The 21,076-nt window shown below is 28.6% G+C and overlaps 2 protein-coding genes across 13 annotated transcripts in view; one reads left to right on the forward strand and one right to left on the reverse strand.

Annotated features, from left to right (window-relative positions):
• The window catches only part of LOC126780553 (protein phosphatase 1 regulatory subunit 12A), a 46,531-nt gene extending 42,500 nt beyond the window's left edge, over positions 1–4,031 (reverse strand). For all 7 annotated transcript variants that reach the window (XM_050505131.1, XM_050505137.1, XM_050505136.1 and 4 more), the window contains exon 1: positions 3,410–4,031. In XM_050505131.1, coding sequence (XP_050361088.1) covers positions 3,410–3,652 — 243 coding nt within the window. In that variant the 5' untranslated portion in view covers positions 3,653–4,031. The remainder of the gene's footprint in view (positions 1–3,409) is intronic.
• A 1,344-nt stretch (positions 4,032–5,375) lies between these two features.
• Positions 5,376–21,076, forward strand: part of LOC126780449 (disco-interacting protein 2) — a 64,061-nt gene continuing 48,360 nt past the window's right edge. For all 6 annotated transcript variants that reach the window (XM_050504941.1, XM_050504944.1, XM_050504943.1 and 3 more), the window contains exon 1: positions 5,376–5,566. In XM_050504941.1, the coding sequence (XP_050360898.1) occupies positions 5,482–5,566 (85 nt within the window). In that variant the 5' untranslated portion in view covers positions 5,376–5,481. The remainder of the gene's footprint in view (positions 5,567–21,076) is intronic.

A 21,076-nucleotide genomic window follows, 5' to 3' on the forward strand; every position in this document is an offset into this window, starting at 1 on the left:
TAGAGATTTAAACAATATCCATCATAACATCGAAAGTTAATATCAAATTTATAATAATTTCAGTCATTTGTCAATTGTCATCCGTATACTCCGGATCGAAAACATTGAGGCGACTTGACGAAGGGTGCCAAAATCTGTCCATGTCGGTCTGTCGGTTTCCATCTAACAGCTGTTCCTATCGAGCTGTACGAGTTCACCGAGGTACTTTTACTGGTGGTAGGGCTTTGTGCAAGCTCGTCTGGGTAGGTACCACCCACTCATCAGATATTCTACCGCAAAACAGCAATACTTGATATTGTTGTGTTCCGGTTTGAAGGGTGAGTGAGCCAGTGTAATTACAGGCACAAGGGACATAAAATCTTAGTTCCCAAGGTTGGTGGCGCATTGGCTATAAGCGATGGTTGACATTTCTTACAATGCCAATGTCTAAGAGCGTTTGGTGACCACTTACCATCAGGTGGTCCATATGCTCGTCCACCTTCCTATTCTATAAAAAAAAAAAAAAAATTCATCAACAACTTCGAGAGGTGAATCTTCGATTATTACAATTTCGAGAGGTTACTTTTCGATGATATTCCGTCATCTCCCGGAGATAGAACCACCCTAGTCTCACCTTGGCCACCGACTAGGAGCTCCTCGGACTACCTGGCAGCTAGTAATGTTTATTTTTATTAATTATGATATTAATTATTTACTTTTAAATTCAGTTTTAGTTAATTTGATGGGTAAAATACTATATTTAAATACCTACAGGTATTTAAATTATTTATTTATAAGGTAATTCGATATATTGTATACAAAATCATTATCTTACATATAATTGTATTTGTAAATAAATCCTATTTTGGATTTAATACACAAATGACTACAATTTCTATTATAATAAAAACGAAAAGATAGTAATTGAAGTAAAATTAAAAATTAAAGTGATAAATATAGAGATGAGAATCTAATGTGTCTTTGTGGAAACAAGTGTATGTTGAAGCGTTTGTTGTGGGTGTGACACTCACATCTTGTTATAGTAATATAATTCATAAATTCAGATTTTAGAATATTTTCCACTATTAGTAATAGGTTTAAGCGTGCTACATACTAGATCGTGTCAATGCTTAACATCAAGCAAGTCAATGGTGAAATTGGCCTATTAACGGTAAAAAAAAGTTTCGAATATCAACCAATGACGTTCAATCTAATAAAAATAGACTAAAATTTTATTTATTATACACCTAATAATATAATAATTATTTCTCTGCCAAATCTATTACTATGCAATCAAATAAACATTATCTTTAAACAATTAATAATTTTAAATGTCACTTTAAAGAATATTATATATGTTATTGTGATAAAAGTATGTATGTTATAGTACTAGTATATAAGTATATTGAGAATATATACCCTATTTAGGGTATTTAATTTTAATACATACCCCTTATTTCTTCCCATCCGTATCATCAGTCTGTTAGAAGAAAATGACTGAAAGCAATAGGACCGCCTTTGCACATTTATTACACGAAACCTTAACTTTAAGCTAAATTTAAAGAAAACTTAAGTCTTATAATGCTAATATATTATTCTTTTTATCAACTTACAATTAATATCATAGCTTACGTTACCAAGTAATATTATAGTAGAATTACTAAAAATATATTGTACTGAATCAAAACAAGAAAAACATTGTGTAACAAAGTAATGGGCCCATTAATTAGGCTTTAGTAAAGCGACAATATCTTCTTCGCCCTAATATAATTTAGAATACTTAAGACACCTGCGGTAATTTTTAAAGTGAAATCCTCTTACTTTATTATTCAATTATTAAATATTTTTTAATAAAAAAATCTATCAATATGAATTTGAGTGAAAGTAAAACGAAATTGATTTTGGTTAATTATATAAACATGTTTTATGTTTATATAATTAACAAAAAGCAATAGTCTTTTAGTAAAAATAGACACAATCAGTAAATTTAGAATCTATTCTTGTTTTGATAAATATTTTAAAAATTTACACAGCATAGAATTTATATAGAACTGTGTTAATGCTTATGCATAAAAAGTAGAGCATGCAATCATAAATGCCACGAGTCTATTTTCTTTATATTAACACAATCTTCTCTCTCATTTACTTCTGGTAGTTTTTTTGCCGTGCTTAAGTATCACTACAAAACAAGATTATTTCATATCCTTACTTACAATTTTATTTGAATGTCAAATATGGAGAGTTAGAAAAGAGGATCTATGTAACATTAAAACACATAAACTGGTTAATACCCAGCTTCAGATCCAACAACAAATAACAAATTTCAAATGGTAATGACTTTTTTATTTATATAACAATTTATATGTTTCAGCGATGTGTATTCAAAATAAGTAGGCAAAGTATTGTATTATCATACAACCACTTTACAGTGTCTAATAGTGAGGCGTTTATATATAAATAGCTAAAAATAATTCATTAATAGAAATTGTTATGGCACACAAAACATACATAGTATTAATCTACATTATTAAAATAACCACATTTTTTAAAAAAACTTAAAGAAAATAAAATCAATTTTTATCTTATCAGACCACATTTCTTGATTAACTTATTAAACATGAAAGTGTATTACTGTTACTTAATCATAATTAAATGATTGAGATGATTCAAATATGTTATATGAATTGATAAACTGTGAGTAGATCCTGTATTGTACTTGAGATCAGAGTATTAAGCTGAATATGTATTACAGGCGTATAAGTCTACATACAAATTGCAAAATGAAATAAGAATTATAATATCTTATCTTAAATATTAATAATCTGTCAAATCATATCTGTAAAAATAGCTTACAAGTATTATGAATAAAAAAAAGTGAAGTAATTGATAAAATCAAACATATTATTTTAATAATATACAATTGAAATTATACTATAGACTACATTTTCATATACTATATATCTCTACACTTTTATATACTAAATATATAAAAATGTAGACTGAAAGTAATACATTATATATAATATATTTACAAGAGTTTGTAATGAAATGATTTAAAAATTCAAATCAGTTTTAGAAAGTTTTATTGTAATTTATTAATCAATAAAACAAAGTTTAGAGATTTTGAATAAAATATACCTAATTCATGATATCTCATAGATGCATGTTCTTTCTATATTGAATAAAATTGTTTCATATTTTAATTGTACTTTGTACATTTTTATAGATATGAAGTTTAGAACAGTTATTATTTACAAATATTGTCACAAAAGTGCATATGCCTATATATACTCAATATTTTACACAAACATGTAACCTGAATATTTATTTGTTAATATATTAACAGGCCATAGGTCCAAAAATTAATTTTCGTTAAGATAAGTAGCTTTTATTTAAATAATTTATTTGTGTAATAACAATTTTTACTGACCTGATGAAGAGCCGTCAGACCATCCACGTTCGCGGTGTTTATATCAGCGCCAATTTTTAACAATTTCTGCACTTCGTCCTTGTCTCCAGCGGTACATGCCGCCAAAAACACGATGCCCGATGAAAACTGTATCCTCGATGCTCTTTTCGGCATCGATGACTGTTTATTAGTATCGGATTCCTCCCATCTTTTCAACTGTTCGGCTCTCTTAAACAGAGCTGACGATGTTCTTGGATCCGTCATTTTAAATACCCTGAATACACTTGACACTCAATATGGTCCCGATGTACACTTTTTACGTTGCATAGATTATGTTTTTATTACATACAGTACACAAACGCCGAGTCCATAACTTAATTGCCAAAAAAGGAAACATGAAAGAAGAAACGGTCGAGGGAGATTGATATTTTTACAGCTTTCATGCGATCATTGTTTGAAACACTTGTTGAGTTTTTGCTTTATACACCCATCTAAAGGCACTTTGAACATGACATAACCAATAAGCTATACTTTTAGCGTGGCAGCCATTACGAGAATAAATTTAGAGCCAACAACCTTCTAACTAAAAGTAAAAAGAAAACTAGGATGAGAATGACGGGAAGAAGAAAACACCTAGCGTCACCTAGCGGACGATTTTCCAGGAACTAATGTTACCATTTATTAAATCAAATTTTGTCTATGACATTAAAAAATTTGATATTGAAAACAAACTTATTATAAAGTCAGAAACAGACACAAAAAGCAGGATTTGGTGGGAAAAAGGTTTAAAATGTAATTTATAATATATAAATTAATGGTATGTCTTATTCCTTTAGTAAGATTTATCTCTATTTTTACAATTGTTTTTTATTTAAGAACTTTGCTTTGTCTACTTGTTATGATTATATACAATGGCGGGGCAAGAACAAATTTTTATAGGGACAAAATAAATTATGCATTGCTACAGAATTTTGTATTGTTAGCCAATATTATATAAAATCGCTTAAAAAATAAAATTAGTTTATTTTTGTTTAAATAAATGAACCCTTCACTTTAATAGGAAAGAAAAACTTATTTTGGTCACCTATAACTATATACATTATCAACATTTTTTTATAAAAATATTGTAACATTATGTATAAAAGTAACTGAAGTATATTTAAATACGATATATATAACTTGTCGTCTATCCGAGAATCGAATCAATGGATTTAGAAAAAAACAGCCTTTATCATATTTTAATGTCGTCAATGAGGATCAAAATGAATATATACATCGGTACTGAAAATTACGACATAAATTCACCTTTTTATCATAAGTATAATATTGGTTATAATAATTCAGAATCATTTAAACGAATACCGTATTCCAAGTTTACATAATATTCAAGCATATTCGTTAAAGTCGTTTTTAGAATTACTACAATTAATTGCACACAAATAGTTTAAATATTTAATTTTGTTTTTTGTATAATTAATAAAAATGCTTACACTGTATTTTATAATTTAAATACATTAGGTACTTGAAAGTATTTAATGTTTATACGTTTGAAAAAGTATTTTGTAATTTGTATTTTATATATAGAAAGAATGTATTTTGCCGATCCCTGACTATAATAAATATGCAAAATATAAATCATATATAAAGTTTATGTATGTAATATATAAGTATAATAGCTTAATACAATACATTTTGAACTTGTACAGATTATAAATTCACAATAGTTTTCTAAGGCTGGCGTTATTTATTATCTTAAACATTTTGTAATGATTGTGATGAAAATATATGTACATAATAATATTGTTTTATTATTAAAGAAAGAGTATTACATTTTTTTCGTGCACACAAATATAAAACTGATATATATTGTTTATGGAAGTTCCTTTTATTAAAATGGTATTGAGAACTAACTCGCGTTTTTTTTTCCAAAAGCGACATCTGGTGGTCATCTTTGTCACATCTGACTCAGTTTAGTAGTTTTGCTGGTGCTGGACAGAGAATATTCAAAATTCAAGATGGCCAGATGTCACGATGGTGTCTTAGACTTTTGTCGTTAACTTTATTTGTTTTATGTGAAAAAGTGCTTTTTCACTATGGCTGACTTAAGTGTTGATATATCAAAGTTGCCGGACGAGATAAGAGATAAGTTGGCGGAGTTGGACTTGGAGTTATCAGAAGGTAAGAGTGTAGCAAGTCTGCGAATCTCAGATCGATAATTTGTTAATTTTGAGTTGTTGTTGGTCTAACTTAAACTTGAGTTCAAAAAAAAAGTTACATTAAATTTAAACAATTTTTTTGTTGAACACTACTCGAACTCATCTCTACTTTTTACTGACGTAATCAATGACAGCTGATATAATATTTTAGGATAAATATTGAGGGCCCAAAAACGCCGAACCATCTTCTGGGTATAACTCACATTGAAGTTAAAAACATTTAATTATTTCACGCTTTGTCACACATGATCTCACAAGGAATGCATTACTCTCGGCAGTAATGTTTTTTTTTATTCAATAAGACGCTCAACACCGAAGCAACTTCATAATTGCAAAGTACAACTTTGTTTGACGCTTGTGTGCACACGACTTCGACATAGAATCCGTACTTGTGCTAATGATGTATATATCTTTATTTTGCGTCTGTTTCTTCTTTATAGAAATATCTTTTAATTAATATTATGTTTAATATTTAATATTAAATTTCAACAATAATGTAATTATTTTATTTAATTCATCATATGAATATTTATTCGTTTTATTTAATAATGAAAATATATATTAAAAAACAAAAAAAAAAAACTGTAACAAAATTGCATCACAATGCTTATTTTAATTTAAATTGTGCTGTACTTGTTCACAATTCATTAAATTAATAAATATTTTGAAGTGAAGCTAACTGTTAATGAATTTAATGTTACTTATTGTTCTTATTTATTTGTTGTCTCTTAAATGAAATTAATAAAATATATTTAATTAAATGGTATGTACAATGAAATCAAAAGGTTATAAATAAAACATTTAATCCTTCCTTAAATAGAATAAATATGTGATTTTTTTGGATCTTGATAATATATATTATGTATTGTCTTTTATTCATAACATATTAAATATGATAAACTTAAAAGAATTGTTCCAATTCTTCTCAAAGGCAGAGGTGGCCTTAGCCCAGCTATGGGACATTCATAGGCTGTATAAATAAACTTTATTAAGGTAAATACTTTATTACTAATATTTAACAAATTACATGTTCTTTAATAAAGTAAGTTTATTTAGTCATTATTTTAAAGCTTCTAGGTAAATAATTTGAAGCTTTATTAATAATAAAGCCTAATTTTACAAGCAAAGCAAATTAGGTCTCTGTTCTCCACTTTTACAATTTTTAAATACAGTATCTTATTTCAAAAGGAAATTGCAAAATCATTTTGATATTATAAAAAAATAGATCTCTATTGTTACAAATTTCACATTATAATCAAGTTTATTGATTTTGAATTTTCATGAATAGATGTGTATTTATATGACTTATTTCTATGTCAGTAAAGGTAAGACGAAAATTATCATTTCAGCAGCATGAATGTGTTGCTTAAATAAATTGTTTTATAAAAAGGTTCACATACATAAAATTGCATAGGATGTGCATTGCAATTATATTAAGGCTGAGTGACGTAATTGGGTAATTGGGTTTAGGTAAAGAATTAAATTTGTATGGTATTACCTATTATATTTATTATTATGGTATTGAGTTTTTAATTTAAATATATTATGTATGTCTTTGTTCGATGTACTGTAATGTAATGTAAAATGTGTAAAAATAATGTAAAATCATAGTGAGACTTGTGCAAAACCAAAAATTTTTACAGTCATATAATAAAAACGAATACATTATTGCTGCTGTATAAATATGCAAAGCGAATTTTCTTTTAAAAAGTAAATGCTAGCAAAGATCAGCAAATGCGAATATAATTTTTTTAAATGTTCTCTGGTATGTATTTATATTTGTCTCTCAATAAATTATTGAATGAAATGTTTCACGTTTTTAATAACATTTTATTCTGTGAATTCTCATTAATCTGGTGAAGGTATGCTTAAATATAAAGCTTAGGAATATTTAGAAAATTACTTTTGAAATAAAATACTTACATTTAGTCTAGTCTGGACTATTTTAAAATAAAGTAATATTCAAAGATGAATATTTTTTCGTGTACTTAAAATATTACTTAACAATTTAAATAAATTGTTTTATTTAAATTATTTCTATACATAATTTTTTTCAGCGAATTTTGTTTTGAAATGGCTTTTAAGATGGAGTAACAATGTTTTTTCACTTCTACATTAAAATAAATGATATGTGCGGCTATGAAAACCTGCAATTTTTTTTTAAATATTTTCTGTTTAAATTTGTAAAAATTGAGGTAATAGAGAATAAATTCATGTATAAAATTTCACAGTTGTACTATACAACCTTACAAATAACAAATACATATGTAGATGTTATTTTCATGTTTTTCTTTAGAAAAACTTTTAATAAATTAGATACTTTTACGGTAAATGTATTAAAAGCAATAGGCGTTATATATTAATTAATTTTTCACACTGAAATTCTTGGCAATGAATACAAGACTCCTTGTACAGATTAAAGTATTTTTAGTACTATATTATTAAGTTATTTTTACATACTTCCAAAAAATGGAATTCTTTACCAGCTCACGTGTTTATCTTCTCCTATAACTTGGGTTCCTTCAAACGAGACGTGAAAAGGCATCTTGCGGGCCGGCAAGGGGGGAACAAGCCTAGTGCAGAACATTTTTCCCGGTTTTAATGGCCGTCGTGGCGTTTAGACTCTACTACCACTTACCATCAGGCAGAGTAGAGTCAGACAAAAAAAATTAAGCAATACTTGAACTTACAACCACTTCATTGAAGTTTTTTTTTTTAACAATAATTATGTTTTATAAAAACATTTCATATATATTGATATCTCATTGCTATTTAATTTCGCCAATACTGTGTTCCATTTGCCATTATAAAACTTTGATTGAGACTAAGAAAAAGAATACAAATGGTCTTTTTCACTAAACAAATATGTAGTTGAATCGAATTTAAAAGTTGTTTAAGCTTCATTTTTATATTTGTGAATGAGTTACCATGCATATTGTGGTACATGACCCATTACAAACCACCACACTATCAAGTCCTTGACGTACGTTCAGTGAACCGTACACATAACTTTTTCATTCGTCTGCTAGGTTGTTTTTGCGCAATAATATTCCATGAGGCGTTTAGGCCTTTTTAAATATTAGGTATGACGTATCAACACAAACTTGTTTGACGTCGTGTCGTGGTGACTAATACTGGTAGAACTGTGCCCCAACTGCGTTTCCAAGTAATTCATTGTAATGTTATGAACATTACAAAACTAAAGTCTAAACTAAAGTGAAAAAGTTAAAGGAAACTATTTATTTATTTTTTTTTTGTTTAAATAACACTCATTTATTACACTGAAATTGTTAAACTTTTAAGGCGAGCATTGGGTCAATCCCAATTAATTCTTTGTTTCGTATTGAAGTTTTTATAAGTGAAACAGCAAATGTCAGGCATGCGTTGCAATACCTCTTAATTAATCTTAATTTTATGCCAAAGACTTCCAAATTTCTACCATATTATTAACTTCATCATATACAGGACGTAGAGAGGCAGCCGACACAAAACAAAAAAGCCTATTATACTTATGTAAACAGAACATTTCATGAATTATGAACATAATCTCTAATATTTACTTTATTTATTTTTACTTTTGTATGTCTGCGTACGCAACGCACATAATCAAATGTAATCCCACGTTGACAGATGCATGACGTGCAGACTGCACTGTGTGATTGAACTACAGACAAAAAAACATTTCCCGCAAATTAAAAGGTTCATAGAACAAAGTCACAAATTAATACCATAAACAAAGTTTACACGACGATAATACTAACCTGAACGAAAACCCGGACAGAACAAAATAGATCGTACATAAAAATTCCTATTATGTATTGTTCAAATAAATATTATCCTTAAAATAAATAATGTGTTTAGCTATTGTTCATATAACTACTGACGACGAATGGACTACTTTGTTCATATTATTAATAGCAATCAATTATTGTAACACATAGCTATGTTTATGTTTAATTATTCAGGTCTTAAGCGTCTTAAGTCATATATCACATTGATTGAGGCAAGTTTCTAATATTTAGAAATGTGTTTTGAAAAATAACTTACGATTGTTCGTGTGAAAATGGTACAGCTTCGAACTTTTGTTTTTTTTTCCATTTCTCTTTCCTTCGCTCATATATGCAGTATTGGAAGTAAGAATTACGTTTTGCATAATTACTTAATATTAATGTTATTTGAAATTTTTAAATTTACATAATGAAAAAATATTACTGTGTGATATATTAATATCTCAACCATTAAAAACTTTAATACTTCTAATATATTAACATTTAAAAAAATCCTTTGTTTTGTAAGTGATGAAAAAAAAATTGAGCTAGGTATACTGGTGGTGGGACTTTGTGCAGGCCTGTCTCTCCCCGCTTATCAATTATTCTACGTCTACGCAGTAATTATTTGAATCGCCGTGTTTCCTTTTAAAGGGTGAGTGAACCAGTGTATCTACTAGTACATGGGAAATAACATCTTAGGTGTACTTAGACGATGTATTGAATGATTACAAACACAGCCGTTGTCTATAGGCGACGTTTGACCATTTAACAACAGGTTGCCCATTTCGTCGTCCACTTATAATCACATAAAAAATACTTAAACTAACAGCAGTCAATTTTCCACGGTTGGGCATAAGCATCCTTTCATCTGCGGATTGGTGATGATGGCAAAATTGCATCTGATGCATGCAGGCTCTTGTACGATGTTTGTCTTCTGTGCCGAACATGAGAACCAATAAAAATACATTTTAAGTACATAAGAACTCTGTGGTGCTTGCTTGGGCTTCGAACTATCACGACCTTCCGTTAAGATCCACGTGTTTTGTCAAAAAAAATAATTAAATTCAATGCAATTAAAGGTTACTTTAATATTCATCAGAATCTCAGATAATATGATCACGGTGAGCGTATCGCAAAATAATATATTTTTATTTCATATACATAGAATAATTTAAAAATTATTTAATTAAATGCAACCCCGTGTGTTATGTGAATTACACATTTGGTGTATGAGTGATGTTCATATTATGTAAGTGCTACTAACTATGGAACATAACACTAGGGAATGCGATACAGGCTGTTTGAATATAAATCACAGCTTCTAGAAATTAAATGATAAAATACATAACATATGATTCTTTTATAAATACTCTATTGTATGTACCTTCGTTGAAACAGTTTATACGTATTTCATATTTTTTTATTACTTAATCTTTTGAATTTATAAATAAAACGAGTCGATTACTATATTGGTGTCGTTCTCTGCCAATTGGAAACTATTTCAAACAATAATTCATCCCAACTCGAATTTATTGTATTGATAAATATATGAAAATATATATATGAAAATATATATATGAAATATAGCATACGCACGTTTTTTCATTCACGATTCAACAACATTTAAATTAATATTTTTTTAATTTATGCTAAGATGGAAGATGTTCAAATGGGCCATCTGATGATAATTAGTCACATCCACCCATAGACACTGCTGTAGGTATAAACTACTCCTTTTACGAGTCAATGCGCCGCCAGCCATGGGATAAAAGACGTTAATGTGCCTTTGTATTATTCTGTATGATCAATTTATTTGGTATTTTTGTTTGACAAGCACCAAATTTCATCAATAGAACATATTTTTTTCCCATTCTCATGGGTATTGCTGCATTTCTTTTATTTTTGTCCAGATAAACTAATCACGAAAACAGAGAAGAAACGCAAACTTCGTCTGTATTTTTACAATTCGTTGCATCATCGACTACGAGTATGTTTACAATTGGCAGTTGTACCGCCAGTTTTTAAAATGATGAGCTAATAAGTCAGATATACTTATGTGCCTAAATACTTTACTTACCTGGATAAATCTGGTTGCGTTTTTTATGTCTATAATTAACCACCAAAAACTGGACTCGACATCAAGACATATTGAGATTTTGTTTGAAAAACACGATGGCATATTTTAAAGCGTACTTGATAAATAAGCCGTCAATTAAAAATTGTGAAACTTATTAAACATGTATATTGTCCGACGAATGCGCTAAAAAAAGCTGTTCTAAAAATAATTGACTAACACGTAAAATTTGGCAAACAAATTTGATCGTTACCAAGGCGCTTAATTACCTTACAATAGGAACACAGCAATACAAATTATTAATTTTTAGTATTAGAGCGGGGTACCCGCTTACCAGAATGAGTAGTTGGCATGCATAAAGCTCTAACACCGGTAACAATCTTTCTTCATTATTTTTCTCTTATAACCGTAACAACCGACTAATAAATAATTACTAGCAATACTCTCACGTTGATTAAAAATAACCAAATTTTTGTTAATATGTGTGTACGTTATCTTTAACTTAATCATATTGCGCTATTTTTAATTATATCTTTTTTGAAATGCAATGCCGTAGAGACACACTTGATACTTATTGAAAAGGTTTATTTGACACTGCACGACATGTAGTGCAATGCTCTAAATTGCATTTTCGAGTAGCATACATTCACGATGATACACTTTTTGAACTAATTTTCTGTAATTATTCTTGACCCTATTTCATTTTTAAGCTGACATTTCCGACGTTCTTTTTCTATCTTTCTTTTTTTTTAACCCCAAATTATATCGCTTTACCTACAACAAATACTATATTTTGTATCGCATAACTTTAAAAATTTACTAGCAACTGTCATTGTCATCAGAAAAGAAAGTGTCACGTAGACTAAATAAGTTCGTTGTGTCCTAAATGGAAAGGAACTGTTGTTTCTAAATAGTTCTTCCGTTGTCGTAAGTTTCATGTTACCTACTAGACACTCCATATTTTGATTCGGAAAAACTAAAATAATTCCCAACTGATATTGTCAGAAAATAGTCCCATGTAGAACAAAACAATCCCATAAAGTGGGAGGAAATTGTTTTATACGAAGAAAGTTACCTGCCATATAATTTAATAATATCTTTATATATAATTATTGTATAAAATTATTATAATTTAATTACTTGAAACAAGAGAAAACATAGTTACTTGTTGCAACTAGCGGCCGAGACACGTCGATCACTAAAACACGCAGCGTTATCAGTGAAGAAAATGTTTCCTCTCCGCTTTACTCTTCCCCAGAACGATCAAATACGGTTTACTTTTCGTGTCACGGTATAATCCCACCAATATATTTACGTATTTACCCAACTTTTGAACAATGACAAATCTTCGCACCTTATAAACATGCTTACTCTATTGTAGTATATTTGTATAGCATTATATTTAAATATAATAACTATATGTCGGAAGACTAAATTGAAATGATTGAATATTATGGATATTATAATGTTATATATTGTAATAACATGCGCAATGGCAAATGCATCCCAAGAATAGGTGGCATATTGTCGTTATTGATACGCAAGTCTAATTAATAATAACCCTAATAACGGCCAAAGATAATGTTTTCCCAGACATATGAAACTTTTTTACAAAATAATGAACTGATCTAAAGGGATAAAACTTCAATTCAGATTATGTATTATTTTTTATTGAAGCCGATATTTGAACTTAGTTTTTAACCGGAAGAAAAATGAGGAGATTGGTTGTTTTTTTACGTTTGTTACTTCACGACTCGGTCATTTATGAACAGATTTCAAAAATCTTTTTTTTTGTTTGGGAGGGTATACTTCCGTTTAGTCCCAAATAAGTACCTTAGGGTAAAAGATAGGCGTGATTTTTTATGGGCTCAATTTTTTTTTCAATTCGATTTGTTTTTTAAACAGATAATTAATTTTGGCCGAATAAAAGAGTCCTATATCAATCACAACCCATAAACTGTTTCTATGCAAAATAACTCTGCTTCATCGATGCCTTAATGAAGGACAGAATCACTCTTGCATTTATAATGTTAGTATATATACCAATCACGTCACATATATTTAAAAGAATTGTAGTCCTTACGGCGAGCTAGTTGTTCAAATACAAACTATATACTACTAGAAACAACAAATAAATAAAAGTAGGTGATTTTTAATTTAATTTTACAAAATATTATTTCAAAAACTGTTATTATCCATAATAATATTAATCGATACTTCGATATACGTATTTTTTTTAAAAACTTGTTATTTTCATATTCGTTTTGTTGTAGTTCAGGTAATTTAAAAAATCAAGTGTAAATGAATGAACGAATCATTACATTTTTAACATATATATGGCTGATGATAATACATTAAATGTATTATAGTAATAATCGTTTTCATTCTATTGTTTCAATTAATTTGTTAGATACACTAAGGATCCGACCAAACAAACAAAGTACGATTACCTGCTTCAAATTGACTCTTACTTATATAATAATGATACAAAGGAATGTAAAATAATCACTGGTAATCGGGTAACCAATAATCTTTCTCTTAACTTTGTTTCATTTAAAACGTATCCACGTACGATATACTCATCAGAATTCACTTACTGATGAATGGACACGGATAAGTTGAATTGGTTTGACATCTATGCAACGCCAATGTGGTACTTACAGCATACCACGTGCACGTAACGTATGCGTCCTGCATAAAAAAACGTTGGCATTTTATGTATCTTTCTCATATCGTACCTACGATAGTGGCTATCAATATGCACGCTTAATAACTTGTCATATCGACCGGTTTTCGATTATGTTGACAATATGAATAGATAAATACGGAATGATAACTTTGTAACTATAAAAAATAAGCCAAATTATTTTTTGTAATTAAAAGTAGATTTGGATTGATAAATTCTTCGAAAATGCAATGCTTTTATAATCCTTAATAGATTTTTGTTAAAGAAATAGGTGATTCTAAAAATTGATAAATGAATATATTTTTTTTGTTAATTGGAAAAATTTCACTTTTTTTATTCTAAAATGTTATCTTTCTCATATACAAGTACGTAGGCATGAAGGAAAAGGTCTTGGTGAAAACACGTTTTATCTCAGGTGACAATTTGGTCGAAAATTCTCGTGGGATTTTGCGGACAATAGCGTTTCACGCAGCCAATACAGCGCTAGATACGCATTTGTTTCTGAAGCGCGAAAAGCATTCGGAGAAACTTCTTGCTCTGCTGGCTGACCATTGGCAAGTTAGGGTTAGGTTAGGGTCACAATGGATCGCAGGAACCGTGGAATGTGTTGAAACTTTGGTTAAATGTTCTACGTAAGCCAGCGACGGTCCTCGCCCAACAAAAAACAAGAATCTTTCTTTTTATGTTTGTCCACCAATATAAACGTTTTATGTAAACCCTTATTCAACCCGTGGAAAGCTGGAACCGGTAGCTAGTAAGGTACTAACTCCGCTTTCATAGTAGCAATAGATATCATTTTTGCTTGTATCAATCGTTGTTCATATGTCAGTTTGTATTATTTCTTATTACTGTTTCTATGTATATATAATAAATGATGATATCGACTCTAAACCGTTTCATCCGACGCGTAATTGCAATTATGAACACTTGATTAATTAAGCCAAACGGCAGCAAATACAGTGTTCTTAACACTGAATCAACACGTATTTGCGCTTGTTATAAATAATAACAATTGCAAATTCGTATTATTTATCAGAATGCATTTCAATTGAGGTTCTAAGAGTTCTGTTTTTTTTTTTTAGGAGGATGATGAAAATTTATGTGACAAAAACCAATAGCTTTGTGTTGTTTTGCTTCCTCAATAATTAATATAAATAAAACCATACTTTGCAACTAATATTATAAATTAAGAATTGATTTTGCTTGTTTCTAACGCATTCAAGCCTTAACTGCTCAAGCAATCGTCATTAAATTTTGCATACACGTAGTAAAGAGCTTAGAAATAGACGTAGGGTACCTATGTAAATTATAAGGACATCTAAAAGGTAGTTCTGTATTTTGGTAATATTCGACGTATTCTGCCTCTGAGAGATGTATAAAGAAAGCAAAGAATTTTAAATAAAAGCACATCAGACCTACTATGAAATATAATATGTATAAAAATGAAACGAATATGAACGGAGAGGTGGAGAAATGTGTGGAATAAAGGTGTGCTCTGAGTTTTGTGTTTATCGCTTTAGCCGTGTCATTTGATTGACACTGAATTTACTGAATGTTAACGAGCCGTGTCATATACATGTCGAGTCACAAGCCCTGTGTTACCGATTTTATTGTTTATTCATTTTTTCTTACTGCCCGTCATGACACATTTCGGTCTAGATACTCGATTTTAGCTAGTTTCTATGCGTTAAGTGTGCTATGGGTATCGTTATCGTTAAATATTATTTTCATCCAAACGAGTCCAGCTGTTTTTGCGTAATTGAGTAACAAATCTATCGAACCTTAATTTGTTATTCTAAAAGATCTTTTGTCCAGGCTATCTCTTAGTGAAATTTTATTAACAACTTTTGAATGATTCAGTTATAGGTGATAACAAGAGAATTGCTTTAGCATTTATAATATTTGTCTGATATTTTGTCTAGCTAAAAAAACTGTATTATTGAAGTACGCAATTTTAGGTTTTGTTTTTATTTCCAGTTTTGTATTAAAACAAGGACCTCTTATAATTTCGTCATATCCGTTTCTTTACCCTTATGTCACAACTGTTACTGCCACAGTTGCTAAAAACTGGACATAATAATAATATTTTTGAATTGTTACACGAAAAACTCACGCTAAGAACAAGTTTTATAGGAATGTCGATACAAATACACGAAACATATATTATTTTTAATCTGCTTTAATTAGTAATGAATATAGTGATTCAACATTGAGTCGTTGTTTTGCTGGACACAATACACGAAACTTCCAAAGAAAATTATAGTACGAAATTGATCTCGAACATTTGAACAGTCAAGTTGTTAATAGTTAATAATTGAATATTATGTACATTGTGTATCCAACAGTCAGAGAAACTCGGCTGTTTTCAAAACTTGTTCTGACAGTTGCTTCAACAACTCACTAGGGAGGGACAAATCTAATTTAAACTTTCATAGCTCTGTTCAATATGCGCTGCTTTACGCGATTAACAAGCACGTGCGAAATAGTTAACGGACACCATGCTTAACTTAAATGGCAGCTGTTTAACGGAGAAAGTATCTATTCTTAGTATTTATCGTCGAATAAGTAAATTAATTAATGTTTTAAGGAACCAGGAATTCAAATATTCTTATGTTTTGAGATGATTCAGTAAACAACGGCTGCTATGGATAAACGTTACCTGCTTCTAAGAATTCTGCTCACGTTTCCGATCAAAATAAAAATGCAACAATAATCACTCAATATCTTTCATTTACTCATTGTTTGTATGTTAAATTGAACTCTTTCGTTTCCCTTGTTATATTGTCAATTGGAATTTATTCAGGAAAAATTAAAAAATATTTCTGTGTATTTTATTTACTTACATTTCTTTTCTGCTATAGGACTGTTTTTTATTGAATCATTACTATGAATAAATTACTTTTGAATTGAATAAAAAATAACAATAACTATCTCAGGGCACACGGACAGGTATTGAATTTCTTAATAAATTGGACTCGAATGGTTTAATTACGCCAATTTGTTTTTAAATATCTATTAATGAAGAAATTAGTTGAGATCTGCTCGAAGGGATTAAAATATCATCATTTATTACTATTATAAATGTTAAATATGAAGTCAAATTATAACACAATTTTTTTTTATATTATTGACCACAGTAAGAGCGAATTAGTTCATAATATAATTATGATTTTAATGTTCGATTAAAATATTGATTGCTTTCACTATGTTTGAATTAACTTTGTATTTTATAATTATTTTAGCCTTCAACTTATGGTAAAAAAACAAGGCAAGATAATAAAAACAAACGCTTTGCGATAAATAGCTGTTAAACTCCTGATTGAATAAGTTAAAATGACACATGCAGCTTTGTGTGGGGAACGGAAATGAAAATAGTTGTAAACTTTAGAAAAAGAAGAATCGCTTTTTTATTAAAATACCTGTGTATGTATTCAATCTACCTATGTATGTAAATTAGTACATTTGATGTTCCTTTAAAATTGCGTATTTATTTATTTATTATTGGATAGACAAACAGTTACAAAGTGAACATAAAATTATCAAATTAAAAAAAAAAAACACAAACTAATCAAGTCTTTACAAATAAGTAAATCAAAATTCATTACATAGCGGATTGTTGAGACAGTAACGACTAAAATAACGGTTTTAATAACAAATAACGATATGGTATGGAATATTTAGACTATTTAGGTACCAATAAGTCAAAAGCAAAGAGGGTGAAAGAGTTTTTTTGTATAGTATGGCAATATTTAAATAATAATTATTTTAAGTATAAATCTTACTGATTCTAGTCAATTATAGTGTACAATATTAATAATGTTTGCAATAAAACCTAATACTTCAAAGAATTAATTGGGCTGGAAATATCTATAACCATAAAAATGAAGCCCTCAGTAATATGTAGCGGGTATTCAGAGTTTAAAGATTGTTATGCACTTTAAACTGGTTAGTTTAATATTAATTTAAATAGATGCAATAGTAGGCATGTATGTTGTATGTTCCTTATTATATCGTCCGATTCAGACCCCTACGCTATTACGTCAATGGTTTAATACCCAATTAGGTTTGGCTTCAACGAGCATTTTAACCGTAACATTGCTTGGTGGTATTTTAAATACAAATATTAATGACTGTATGTACCGACGAAATTCATCCATATAATATTAAGGAGCAACATGTACAAGAGGTGGCCTAATTGTTAGCAATATCATCATCATTTTCAAGGAAACTAAAGGTAGAGGAACAAAAATCATTAGTAAATAGTCATTTGATACACAATGCTTGTACAGATTGAAAGTAAATAATAATAGTTAATTCAAATATCGCTTGTGATTCAAATTAGTATGGGTACTGTTGGACGTTTCCCATGAAATTATCTTCAATAATTAAACTTAAATAAATATTAATACGATATAACTAAGTACCAAGCCAATGTAATCAATGAAATTATGGTGTTTTATTGTAAGTATTAATATTTTGTGTCAAATACATTGGACTAAAGCTATCGTGTATTTTCACGATTTATTATTATGTAAATATAGTTGCTATTTTTTTTATATAGATGATAAACATACTACAAATGCACACGCAGACTTTTCTGTATCTACAATAATAACAATAATAATATCTGTTATAGTTATGGGAACCATGTTAGCATGATAAGATTCCTAAATTAGATGTTTCCTTTTGTTCTACCTCGTAGCTGGTCGATAATAAAACAGGGTGGCTGTTTCGGGACTTCTAACATAGGTTTATGTATACATGGCGTCGTCTGCGTTTGAATAAGCCCACTTGCCTAAAAATGAAATGAAGTACATTTGAGTTACTTGGATAAACTGAGATTAGCGTAGAATATAAGAAAGAAAATAATTGTTAGCGGAATTAATTAGATAATATTTTTTATTTTTTATTTGAAATTTATGCCAATGATGATAACAAGAAATAATTAAAAATTACTAAATTAAAACAAATAAGTATTTGTTGAAGTTTGTGAATGTGCTAAGAGAAGTAATAAGCAACAGATTAAACAAAAATAAATTTAGATCCAGAATTAGTTATAAATATTTGTGTAGTTCACTTTAATAAAAATAAAAACTATATTAAAAATATCATAATCTCTTTGAAAATTACTTATTTATAAATTGAGTGATATGAATTTTGTATAGATAAATTGAAAATTTTATTTTAATGTCTACCATTGTGTTTATATTTAACGCCCAGGAAGTAATATAAAGCATTCCCAATACATCGTGCATTGCCCAGTTTTAAAGGCAACTCGTCTGTCTGTCTGCCTTTTTAATATAAACGTTTAAAATAAACTTTATAACTAATTAAATTAAAATAAACCAGTTCATCTGAAGAAAATCCTATCATGTTTATCTGTCAGAGAAGCGCCCAAGAAACTTGAACTCTTCATATTTCATGTTCATTGTCTATCAACAATTGCAATTTAAGCGTTCATCTTAACAAGCAAATAAAAACGCTATTATATAATGGTTTAATTTTAAGATTTCGTCGGTTCCGTTTTCTATGATAATATAATATACTTTAATTTAATATTGAAACATAAATAACTCTCTAATGGAAGTTATTGATTTTATCATACCACACTTTATATTTTGTGGTAACTGTAATTACATCCGAGCATTAATAGAACACTTTGTCGAGCATTAAGCCCTCGCTGGTTTAATTTTATTTTTTATAATTACGATATCGAATAAATATCGTTTACTGTTTCATTGAATAAACAATCACACATAAGAATTTTGAAGTATTTTGTTTTCGTACAATCGCGGAATATTTGTTGAAATCAAATGTACATTTTTTTTTACAAAAAATAACCGGCTGATTTTGAATTAATATTATTTAAAAATAACATGAATGTTTAAAATTGTTTTCTATAGTAAAATAAAGGTATTTATAGTAAATACTGTACAATTATGTTGCCAAAAAAAAACCGCTCTTAACTACAGAAAAAAATTGTGCAATCAGTATTTCAAAGTGTCAGCTTGTTGGAAGTATATCATTGGTAACTGCAAATATAAAAGTGTGTCATGCTCTCTTTTATTATTCTGATTTTTGAGTGTTTTCAATAGTTTCTCGTAATGTTTTATTTATATTAAAAAAATACCTAAAATAATCTTTCTTATTAAATAGATTACGTGCATTTATTAAAATAAAATTCTTACAAATATCATTTCACTTTTATAATTTTTTAAAAAATTTAAATAAACGAGTGTGTTGAAACTTAAAACATTCAGATTAAAAATGTTAGTTTCAAAACCTGAATTGAAAATTGCATGATACAATTTCACTTAAAAATAGCAAATATAAAGAGAGTTAGCTGCTTTCAATCAGTTGTAGAGTACGAGTTTACATTACTAATATTTTACCTGATTCATGTTATTTTCATTAGTAACGCTCTGCTAATAATTGTTCTTGTGTACTTGAAAAATGTATTTCAAGCACGCTTCGGAATAGACACAATTTTTACATTTTTAAGAATTTACCAATAAAACATTTTCAAAATTACTAAATATTTATTCTAATGCCCATAGTTTTGTTTTATGAAATTATGTTGAAAAAATATTAAAAATTAATTTACCGGCATGACTCCTAATATTTATCAATAGTTAGTTTTTTTCTAAGTAATACCTTATCGTATTTTTTATCGATCGGCTTCGAAGAATCTAAACCCGGCATTATGAATAAAGATAAAAAATTATGCATTCGCAAAAATATGTCGCAGCAATCATCATCTAAATGACCTACAAATTTAACAGTATATTGTATGTATATACATAGAGTCTTATCATTTTTTAAAAAATAACATCCAGTAAAAATTTACTTACGTATTTAATAATAAAGAAATACAAGTATGTTGTGCCGTCAAAACTTATTTAAACACACATTATTTTTATAATGCGTAATTGGTATAAAGCT

This window comes from Nymphalis io, chromosome Z, assembly GCF_905147045.1.
Source record: "Nymphalis io chromosome Z, ilAglIoxx1.1, whole genome shotgun sequence".
In the NCBI taxonomy this organism is placed as follows: Eukaryota; Metazoa; Arthropoda; class Insecta; order Lepidoptera; family Nymphalidae; genus Nymphalis; species Nymphalis io.